Consider the following 12,336-nt stretch of genomic DNA (forward strand, 5'->3'; position numbering starts at 1 on the left):
AGAATGACCTGGAGCAGGGCCTGACATCATCGCCCGGCGTGGCTTCAATGGCTGCGGGACTTTGCTAGCGCCCGCCCGGGGATCCAACAACAAGACCCGGAGCGCGGCCTTGCAGCACCCGGCGCGGCGTTAATGGCTGCGGGACAATTGTTGTCGCCCGCCGGGGGCTCTGACATCGGGGGGGGGAGAGGGAAGTGCAGGGGAGAGATATGTTTTTTTGCCTTCCATCACAGCGAGGAGGAGATGCGCTGTGATGGATGTCTGTGTAAATTGTATTGTGTCTTGGGTCTTTTTTTTCTTGTATGTATGACTGCAGAAACAACATTTCACTTGAGCCTCTATGAGGTTCAAGTGACAAATAAATTGTATTGTATTGTATTGTATTGTATTGACGAATCATTGGCAAGACGGGATGTAGGTTTCACACAAATGCCCAAAAACAAGCATGATATAGATAACAATATAGATAAAGGTACAACAACTCTTCAGTGGTGCTGGAAATCTATAATAAAACTTGGGGGGAAAATGGTAGTTGCTTTAATCAGCCGAGATAGGACTGAAACCTCCTTCATCGTCATTTGTTTTTCAATAATTTTTTTAACGGGTAGAAAATGTCTTTAAAAGTCTTAGAAGATTTGATGACACCGACTAAAAATAATGTCCCAAAAGGCAAGGAAATGAGATATATTTATAAATGCAACTGAAAGACTGGTGGAAGCAAATTACCGCTAACTCGCAAAATGGAATTGAGCACTTGCGGAGGAAACATTTGTATGACTATCGTGGGGGGGGGGGGGGGGGAGATAGAACAATTCAATATCTGAACCAAAAAGCCTTGCCCAAAGAAAATGTTTGATGGCTTAATACTTCTGATCCTAAACTATGTAGGCATTATCACTCTCAAATTCTCTTTCCCTACAAAAGATTACATTTAAACCAAACACAATAACCGATCTTAATCACAGGACAATCAAAACTAGTAGCAAATTGGGTTTATTAGCAAGACGATGTTCACTCCTCCAGCTTATTAAAAGTTCTCCATTAGGACAGAACTTCAGAGACCAAAAATAGCCCAAAAGGTCATATGATCTCAAGTCAGCTAAATGTAGCACTACCATCATCTGCCAAGGCTTATCCAATTTAAGACAAGAAATTACTTTCAACATGGTCAAAGCAGCTGATCAGATAGAAGCATCCAGAAACAAATGCGAATAACCACAATGCTTAGGAAATCACAAAAAGTGTTTGTGTCATTTAAAGTATAAAATAAGATTTAATAGAAAGTGGAACTGTTTTCGAAAGGAAAATCATGAACGATGTAAACATGGTGCTCAAGATTTAGGTGAAATTAAGCATTTAATCATAATATCATACTTTATTAGCCAAGCAAGTTTTGCAACATATGAGGAATTTGATTTGCCATACAGTCATACTAATAAAAATCTACAATTTGAGAGGGAGAAGGTTAAATCAGAGGTGTCAGTATTACAGTTGAACAAACAAGACTATGGAGCCATGAAGGAGCTGGCCAAAGTTGACTGGAAAGATACCATAGCAGGGATGACAGTGGAACAACAATGGCAGGTATTTCTAGGAATAATGCAGAAGGTACAGGATCAGTTCATTCCAAAGAGGAAGAAAGATTCTAAGGGGAGTAAGGGACGACCGTGGGTGACAAGGGAAGTCAGGGATAGTATAAAAATAAAAGAGAAGTAGTACAACATACCAAAGATGAGCGGGAATCCAGAGGATGGGTAATGTTTAAAGAGTAACAGACAATACGGGGAGAAAATATGAGGTACGAAGGTAAGCTAGCCAAGAATATAAAGGAGGATAGTAAAAGCTTCTTTAAGTATGTGAAGAGGAAACAATTAGTTAAGACCAAAGTTGGACCCTTGAAAACTGAAAAGGGCCCAAGTTTATTATGGGGAACTAGGAAATGGCAGATGAGTTGAACAGGTACTTTGGTTCCGTCTTCACTAAGGAGGACACAAACAATCTTCCTGATGTACTAGTGGCCAGACGATCTGGGGTGATGGAGGAACTGAAGGAAATCCACATTAGTCAGGAAATGGTGTTGGGTAGACTGATGGAAATGAAGCATGATAAATCACCAGGGCCTGTTGGTCTGCATCCCAGGGTACTTAAGGAAAATCATGGAAGCATTAGAAATGCTTTAGAAATCGTGGAAGCATTGGTGATCATTTTCTAATGTTCTATATATTCATGATCAGTTCCTGTGGATTGGAGGGTAGCTAATGTTATCCCACTTTTTAAGAAAGGCAGGAGAGAGAAAACAGGTCAATCACAGAAGATGAAATAGCGGCACATTTAGATAGCAGTTTAATGTGGATAAATGTGAGGTTATCAATTTTGGCGACAAAAACTGGAAGGCAGATTATGCCACACCTGGAGTATTGTGTGTAGTTTCCCCGAATTTGACGAAGGACATTATTGCTATTGAGGGAGTGCAGCGTAGGTTCACAAGGTTAACTTCCGGGATGGCGGGACTGTCATATGCTGAGAGAATAGAGCGGCATGGCTTGTACACTCTGGAATTTAGAAGGATGAGGGGATTTTATTGAAACATACAAGATTAAGGGTTTGGACACACTAGAGGCTGGACACATGTTCCCGATGTTGGGGGAGTCCAGAACCAGGGGCCACAGTTTAAGAATAAGGGGCATGTCATTTAGAACGGAGATGAGGAAACACTTTTTTACACAGGGAGATGCGAGTCTGTGGAATTCTCTGTCTCAGAAGGTAGTGGAGGCCAATTCTTTAGATGCTTGCAAGAGAGAGCTAGATAGGGCTCTTAAAGATAGCGGAGTGAAGGGATTTGGGGAGAAGACAGGAACGGGGTACTGATTGTGGATGATCACATTAAATGGCAGTGCTGGCTCGAAGGGCCGAATGGCCTATTCCTGCATCTAATGTCTGTAGTTGCCATTCAGCTTCTCAGTATAACTATAACCAGTTACCGTTAAATGTTATCTGCCTGTAATTATGTGGGTGGGATTTATTACGTAGGAGGAGGTGAGTTTGCGGCTGGGATTCACGCGCAAATGAACTAGTAATTCGTTTTTTAGTTATAGTTTGAAGAAGCATGGGGGAGAGCTTTCCACCATGCACGAGTTTGACTACGAGAAAGATCAGAATGTACTTAAACAAGAAGAAGTTTGGATGAAAATCTTACTGTTTTTACTACGACAATAAAGAAACTATTAATTAAGAGACTGTATTTTGAAGATTTATCTTTGGACGGCATTGAATGTCTCTGGAGAGCTCGTGGATGCATATCAATATCATCTCCTAACCCCAGTCTTCATTCTTAGTGGCTAGAGGAAAGATTCCTTGAACGATATAATAATCTGCCACTACATTGTCTATTGTCCATCCGATCACAATGGATCTCGTTTACATATGACATCACAATGGGACAGGGGTGGGAGATTGCACCCTTCATGTGTTTCCACGAATGCAATCAACCCGACTAAGATCAAATAGAACAAGTTGTCCTCCCCCCTCCCTATCTACCCCCTCCCCCACTGCCACCCCTCTCCCTCTCTACCCCCCCCTACCACTCTAGGGAGCGGTGAGTATTGGGACCTACGGGTGAGCGGTGGAGTATTGCGTTCGGGGACCAGCCCTCCCGGGACGCCGCTCGCCCCCCCCCACCCCTCAATATCTACCCTCCTCCCCTCCCTCTACCTTCCGTCACTACCCCCCTCTCCCTCTCTACCCCCTCCCTCTCTAACCGGGCCTGCGCAGTTGGGTGCTATGCATGAGTGGATAGGGTGGGGCATGGGGGAAAAGGAGCAAATTAATAATATTAATATATCAAGGGGGAGGGGAAAGTGTGTGTGTGTGTGTGTGTGTGTGTGTGTGTGTGTGTGTGTGTGTGTGTGTGTGTGTGTGTGTGTGTGTGTGTGTGTGTGTGTGTGTGTGTGTGTGTGAGAGAGAGAGAGAGAGAGACACCGCAGGCTGCTGACACACCCCCTCCCCCCCACAACCGCGCGCTATGGGGATGGGACCTAACGGGTCCCACTTTGTCTAATTGTCTATAAAAAGCATCAGAACACATAAAACACATTTTAACATCAACATCCACCCCAGTGACTCTTCCACATTCCTCACTGTGATGGAAGGCGAAAAAAAATTAAATCTCATCCCTTCTTCGTCCTCCACAGTGGGGCTCAAAGTCGGTCCCGAGCAGGCCTCCAGCTCCATGATGTTTGGCCGCAGAGCGACCAGAGATACGACCCGGGAAACAATCGCATCTCCAGCAATGTTGGAGATTGAAAAAATGTTTTCCCGACATCCCCCACATAAAACAAACCAGAAAACATTAACAAACTTTTTAAACACACTAAAAATAACAAAAAAAAAGACAAAAAGGACTGAGCGACTGTAAGCGAGGCTGCCATCGAGGCGCCACCCAGTGGAATATGGTGATATGTATTTCACAGAAATGGCAAGGAGAGCTATATTTTGTCAACAAAATTAAATGGCAGAACCAGTTGAGAGGCTAAATTGCACGATTTGTGGTCATGTGTAGTTCATTCACTTGCCACTACATAGACGTTGTGGTTTTCAGACAAATGTTTTTCTAAGCAAATTCTCAACATCAGAACATCTTCTGTATTACGTAAGAATTGTTATTAAAACAAACCAATTTAAACAAACAAGAACTAGTTATACCACATTCTGAACACACTTCCAAATGATGCTCCATCAGAAATCTTCTTCATCAATTTAATTGGTGTAGAAGGTAGACACAAAATGCTGGAGTAACTCAGCGGGACAGGAACATCTCTGGAGAGAAGGAATGGGTGAACTTCTGTTTGAAGAAGGGTCTTGACCCGAAACGTCACCCATTCCTTCTCTCCAGAGATGCTGCCTGTCCTACTGAGTTACTCCAGCATTTTGTGTCTACCTTTGATTTAAACCAGCATCTGCAGTTCTTTCCTGCACATTATTTTGTGCAGAGTTACATAAAAGTACCCTGCACCTCGTGAACTGTGCATCGAAGTCTATGCAACAATGTAATTCTGGCCTGATTACACGCCAACAGGAAAACAACAACCAGATTAGATCACCAACCAAATTATTCCTGTTAAAATGGCCTTATTTATGGATGGTCCAAGCACCATGTGTGCAGGGTAAAGCTCAAGAAACATCAACCTTCAGGACCATAAAAACATGTATTTTCAGGATACAGATCAAAGCACAATGAGCAAGAAAATCGCATTGTTAACATGCTACAGGAGTGTAAACATTTTAACTAAAACCATTTCAAACAAGTTTTGTCAGTTGAGAAACTACACTCTACCATGTTGCTGATTTAACAAGGAAACCAATATAGCATTACTTTCAAAAACTATTTCAAAATGCTACAGGAGTTGACTGAAATGAGAAATATGGCCATTGTATCTAAAAGACAGACACAAACTGCTGCTGTAAATCAGGTCAGTCAGGCAGCATCTCTGGAGAAAATGGATGGGTGACATTCAAGACCCTTTTTCAGACATCTTATTACCTTTCTATGCACAACCGGCTCCCTCACACATTTTTGACTACCAGCTGGCACGATTGTCTATTCAAGATTTTTAAAGGGGAAGGTGTCCATGAACATACATTGTGCTTTTGTTTTCAAGTAATACACTCAAATCATAAATAAGGTCATAAGTTATAGGAGTAGAATGAGAGTATTTGGCCCATCATGTCTATTCCACCATTCAATCATGACTGATCTATCTTTCCCTCCTAACCCCATTTTCCTTCCTTGTCCCCATAATATTATTATTATGTGTATTATTATAACCTTTGACACCTGCCAATACTTAAAGCGCATCCAGCCCAGGAGATAATTCAGGTTATTATCCAATCTTATCCTGCTGACAACCTTTCCACATCCGCTCTATCTATGCCTTTCATTTATCTGTAAGTTTCAATGAGGCCCCCCCCCCTAAACCTTGTAACTAAAGCGAGTCGATGGCCCAGTGCTGTCAAAATCTCATCATATGCTAACTCACTCATTCCTGGAATAATTCTTGGAAAGAGAGTGATGGACTCAGCCCAGTCCACCACAGGTACAATCCTCCCCACCGTCAAAAGCATCTATCATCAAGAATCACCATCAACCAGACAAGGCATTCTTCTCACTGCTGTCATCATGCAGGAGGTACAGAAGTCACCACTAGGTTTAGGAATGGCAACTTTCCTACAACTATTAGGTTCTCGAAACAACCTGTACAACCGTGATCCCACTTCAGTAGTAGAACACAACGGGACCATGTATCATCATGTGGATTACAAGGACCCCGCTCTTGACTACTGACCATAGCTCTGCCTTCAACACTATAATCCCAACCAAACCCATTTCCAAACTCTGGACCTGGGATCCTGCACTAGATCCTGAACCCCTTGACCTAGTGGCCACAAGCAACACAAATAAGCTCTCCAAAACAACCTCTAGGATAATTCTCAACACCGTTGCCCCACAAGGATGCATCCTCAGCCACTTTACATTCAACTGTGTAGCCAAATTCTGCACTAACTCCATTTACAAGTCTGCAAATAGCACCAATGTGGCAGACCTATTCTCAAACAATAAGACAACATTCAGGAGATAGAGAGCTTAGCAAATGGTGCCAAGACATCAATGTCTTTCTCAAAATCAACAAAACGAAGGAGCTGGTCATCAACTTGGGGAAACAGCGTGGAGTACACGCCCCAGACTGCATCAATGAGATTGTTGAGAGTCTTGAAGCATAAATATCACCAAAGTTTGTCTTGGCACAACCACATTGACGCTATGGCCAAGGAATCACACCAACGCCTCTACATCCTCAGAAAATTAAAGTAATCGGCATAACTCATCAATTTCCACAGATGCACCATTGAAAGCATCTAATCAGAATGCATCACAACTTGGCTGCATTCCCCCCCCCCCTATAATGTACTCCATCTCCAATTTATATTGCCTCGGGAAAGCAGCCAACACAAGCAGAACCAATTGCACCTCAATCATTTCCTCTTCTATTAGGATCAAGATACAAAAGCTTAAAAATACGTACCAACAGATTTAGAAATAAATACTTCCCTGCTGCCATCAAACTATTGAACAGACCTCTCTCAAGCTAAAAATGTGCCCCAATCTCCCAATATACCTTGTTAAAAACATTGCACCTCTTTTAAAACTTGCACTTTTTCTGTAGCTATAACATTAAACTGCACTTCACTGTATTGCAGTACAGATGACAATAATAAACCAATACCAAAATTGTAGCCATGACAAAAGTCAGGATAAACTTGTCTCTTTTTCTATCAGAAATAAGGGTAAAGGCAGAAACAATTGGGGTGTATCAAATATTAAGTATTTGGAAAGAAGAAAATTGGAATGAAAGCCAGGAAGCAGATATTTAAAGCCATTGGCAGATTCAGTGAGGAGATCAACTTCTTTTCCCCAGAGGTACTCCCAGATGTTGTGAGTAGGGAACAAGAGACAAATTATTGACTGACGCTCTGTCTCCATCACAAGAGATAGACTATCGACTGACGTCCCGTGCAGAACTTCACTACTAACTTCCAACCTGCCCTCAAATTCACCAAGACTATCTCTGACACCTAGCTCTCCTCTTTCTTGTTCTCTCCGTCTCCACAGGAGACAGATTATTGACTGACATCTACCACAAACCTACCAGTTATCAGGACTATACTTCTTCCCACCTTGCCACTCACAAAAATGCTATCCCCTACTCTCAATTCCACTGTCACCGCCACATCTGCTCCCAAGATGAGGTTTTCCATACCAGAACATCCAAGATGTTCTCATTCTTTAGTAAACATGGGTTCCTCCCTTCTGTTATAGATGGGTCCTTCAGACGTGTCTCCTTTGCGTACTATAGATTTGCTCTCGCTCCCCCCCCCCCCCCCCCCCCCCCCCCCTCAGATACAACAAGGACAGTTTCCCTGGTCTTCACCTTTCACCCCATTAGCCTCCGCATCCAACACATCATCCTCTGACATTTCCATTATCTCCAACATGGTTCCACCACTAATTACACCTTCCCATCCACCCATTCCCGCCTTCCATAGAGACCGTTCCCTCTATAACTCCTTGGTTCACTTATCCCTTCCAAATCTAAACCACCTGCTCCCCAGGTACTTTCCCCTGCAACAGCTGTCCTTATACTCCTCCCTCAACTCCATACAAAAACCGCGACAGTCCTGTCCAGGTTAGACAGAGGTTCACATGCACCTCCTTTAACCTTATCGTCTCCATCCAGTATTCTCAATGTGGGCTCCTGTACATTGGCGAGATAAACCGTAGAGTAGGCGACCGTGTCACTGAACACTTTTACTCGGTCCACCAGGGCCTACTGGATCTCCCGGTTGATAACCATTTTAACTACCCTTCCCATACTGATATTTCTGTCCTGGTCATCTCTGTTGCCAGAGTGAGGCAAATTGGAGGAACAGCGACTCATATTTTGCTTTGGTAGTTCACAACCCAGCAGTATGAACACCGAGTTCCCTAACTACAGATCAATCATACAAACACTTACCCTCCCCTCCCTTCCTCCACTAAAAGTCAGTTAACCAGTTCGCAACATGGATCCCTTTTTGGGATCACATCTACCCTAGCCAATAATCAGCCAATCAAGGAACCTTTCTGTAGGAGCTCATCAGTTGCGGCCCTGATTTGTCCTGATCTTTATCGTTTCCAGTTTTTAGTTTTAAGTAGTTGAGATAGGTACTATAAGTGTATTTTAAAAAGCATTTGGACAAGTACATTAATAGGAAGGGTTCAGAGGAATATGGGCCAAACGTGGGCAAATGGGACTAGCTTAGATGGGGCATCTCGGTCAGTATGTGCGTGTTGAGTTGAAGCGCCTATATTATATCGCTGGTGACAAGGTTTCACGGTGTAAATGAATACCTGAAGATCTACATTAGGAGGAGCAGCCATAACCAAGGATCTACATTGAATGGAGCAACCTGGATCAGTCCTACACTCCAGAGCATCAAGATTCAGATTCAGATTCAATTTTAATTGTCATTGTCAGTGTACAGTACAGAGACAACGAAATGCATTTAGCATCTCCCTGGAAGAGCGACATAGCACATGATTTGAATAAATAATAATAAGTGTCGTGGGGGGGGGGGGGGGGGTGGTGATTGGCAGTCACCGAGGTTGTCAAGATTGACAACAGCCAGGTTCACACTCGAGGATCCACATTGGCTGTAGTATCCAGGTCCACATATCCAGCATACTCAAGGGTCTACAGAATGTCGCAGCCTGGACCAGTTTCACACTACAGAGCACCGAGATTGACAGTATCAGCCAGAACCAGGTATTCACAATACCGAGAATCCACAATTAATAAAACCACGACCTCACGTCCACACACCTGAGGATCTACACCGACTGCAACTGGTGTTCACATCCATTCCTTTGCCAAAAGTTCACCTGCCCACCCCCCGTTCTGCCACTACCTCCCTGCAGCCACCCTGTTGCGACGGGAGGAGTTACAGTCTTCAGGCACCACTCACCTTGGCTCTCGCAACCTCCAACTTCCTGCGTCTCTCTGCATCCTCCATGATCAGAGACACTGAGTACACACTCCACAAGCAGCACTCACGAGCTAAGCAACCATCGGCAGACCCAAGCTTTCAACATGGCTGCTCCGCACGAACGCCGCGCCTGCCTTTCTACCCGCTACGACACCGTAGCAAGTGCCCCCGTCCTTCACCAATCACATCGCTGCTTCTCACTGGTGACGCAGACGGAGTTGTGGTAGCGCCCCCTCCCCGCCTCGGGAGGCGCGACGGTTGAACCTTCCAACCAATCAGCCTGCACGGAATACGAGCCACCTCTCATTTCAAACGCCAACGGCACTGCCAAACACCGATTGGTCAATGTGTCAACCAATCATGTAAAGGATAACCGATCCCGGGAAACTCAAGGTAACCAATAAGATGCCAGCTGCGGTCAATGACCAATAAGATGCCAGCTGCGATCAATGACCAATAAGATGCCAGCGGAGGTCAATGACCAATAAGATGCCAGCGGAGGTTAACAACCAACGACACAGCAGCGGCGGTTAACGAGGTGCCGCCGCCGCGCGCGCGCATGAGCCCTGTGCTCCCGCCGTTGCCGCCGCTCGTGCTCCCGCTGCGGGACGGCAGCTGGCGCGTGTTGTCAGAGCAACATGTTTGGAAGAAGGGTCTCGACCTGAAACGTCACCCATTCCTGCTCTACAGAGATGCTGCCTGTCCCGCTGAGTTACTCCAGCATGTTGTGTCTATCTTCGGTTTAAACCAGCATCTGCAGTTCCTTTTTACACATCTCTCGATCAGGGACGCGGAGAAAGAACTTGCAAGATGTTGATCACTTGAAAATGAGTTCAGGAGCAGAGACGCCGAGCCATATTCATCATGAGACCGTGACGTTTTAGCTTTAAAATACTACCTCTGTATCCCGTAGTTCCGCTCTTCCTTCTTCCCCCCCCCCCCCCCCCCCCCCCCCCAAGTCCCCCACCCCCCCCCCGGTCATAAAAAACACATCAAGTCGCAACGCGATCTCACCTCTCGTCACATCTTAAGTTCCCATCTCCACCCCTTTTTGGGAATGGGAATTAAAACGATCAGCAATCAGAAGATCCAGTAGGTCTTGGCAGACGGACCTTTTACTTGGTCTCGCTGCCATGCTTATGTCCCTGTCCCACTTAGTCGATATTTTAGGCGACTAGGCTGCCGCTGGGGTGTCGCCTGTATGGTCGTGAGTAGCCTCAGTCGCCCAAAGAGTCGTAGGGTTTTACTGGTTGCCGCTGGATTTTGAAATGTTCAAAACTTTTCTGCGACAGTGGGCTTGACGTAAATCAGCGTAGCTTGACTTCTCCTGATGTAGGTGCTGTCGTAGGGTGTAGCCAGGATGACGCTGGTGCTGACTTCGATGAATTGTCTTAAGTTGTTGTTGACAGGGTCGTACCTTGTCGCGGGTGGAAGTAGGTTGTCGTAGGTGGATGTCCAAATGGGTCGTCGGTAGCTTGACGTCGACTAGTTGGTAGGTTGTTGTAGACATTGTCATAAGAGGGTCCAGTCGCCAGTTTTTTGACACCTGTTACGACTATGACAGTCACTGAAAAAAATCGCCTGTGGGACTATCGCCATCGCCTGTGCTAGAATTTAGACGATTGAGGGGTGATCTTATAGAAACTTATAAAATTCTTAAGGGGTTGGTCAGGCTAGATGCAGGAAGATTGTTCCCGATGTTGGGGAAGTCCAGAACAAGGGATCACAATTTAAGGATAAGGGGGAAATCTTTTAGGACCGAGATGAGAAAAACATTTTTCACACAGAGAGTGGTGAATCTCTGGAATTCTCTGCCACAGATGGTAGTTGAGGCCAGTTCATTGGCTATATTTAAGAGGGAGTTAGATGTGGCCCTTGTGGTTAAAGAGATCAGGGGGTATGGAGAGAAGGCAGGTACAGGATACCGAGTTGGATGATCAGCCATGATCATATTGAATGGCGGTGCAGGCATCGAAGGGCCAAATGGCCTACTCCTGCACCTATTTTCTATGTTTCTATATTCTAAATACTGTCTCACCAATGTCTTATACAACTGCAACATGACCTCCCAACTTCTATACTCAATACACTGACTGATGAAGACCAAAGTGCCAAAAGTCTTTTTGACTACCTTATCTACCTGCGACTCGACCTTCAAGGAACGATGCATACTGACTGGCTGCATCCTGGCCTGGTGTGGCAAATTGAACGTCCAGGAGCGGAAAAGACTGCATAAGGTTGTGACCACTGCCCAGTCCATCACCGGCTCTGATCTCCCGACCATCTAAGGGATCTATGGAAGTAGTTGCCTCAAAAAGGCAGCCAACATCATCAAAGACCCACACCATCCTGACCACACACTAATTTCACCATTGCTATCTGGAAGAAGGTATAAGCGCCTGAAAACTGTAACGTCCAGGTTCAGAAACAACTTCTTCCCTACCGCCATCAGGCTATTAAACACGACAACAAATAAGCTCTGAACTACAACAGACTATCATTATTATTGCACTATATTTGTTTATTTATTGAGTAGTGTGCATGTGCATATATACACATACAACTTGTTTTCCCCTGTTATGTAATATGTTTACATATTCTGTTGTGCTGCAGCAAGCAAGAATTTAATTGTCCTATCTGGGACATATGACAATAAAACACTCTTCTCCTGTACTCCTAGATCCCTCTACTCTACCCAGAGGCCTACCATTTACTGTGCAGGTCCTACCCTTGTTCGACGTCCCAAAATGCAACACC

The 12,336-nt window shown here is 44.7% G+C and overlaps 1 protein-coding gene across 4 annotated transcripts in view; it reads right to left on the bottom strand.

Annotated features, from left to right (window-relative positions):
- pcnt (pericentrin) overlaps positions 1–9,805 on the bottom strand; it is a 171,847-nt gene extending 162,042 nt beyond the window's left edge. For 3 of the 4 annotated variants that reach the window (XM_055638193.1, XM_055638191.1, XM_055638190.1), the window contains exon 1: positions 9,559–9,804. In XM_055638193.1, the coding sequence (XP_055494168.1) occupies positions 9,559–9,599 (41 nt within the window). In that variant the 5' untranslated portion in view covers positions 9,600–9,804. Of the gene's footprint in view, positions 1–9,558 lie in introns of all 4 variants that reach the window. The other variant, XM_055638192.1, reaches the window with a different exon arrangement.
- Between the last annotated feature and the right edge of the window lie 2,531 nt (positions 9,806–12,336).

This window comes from Leucoraja erinacea, chromosome 7 (genome assembly GCF_028641065.1).
Source record: "Leucoraja erinacea ecotype New England chromosome 7, Leri_hhj_1, whole genome shotgun sequence".
Taxonomy (NCBI): domain Eukaryota; kingdom Metazoa; phylum Chordata; class Chondrichthyes; order Rajiformes; family Rajidae; genus Leucoraja; species Leucoraja erinaceus.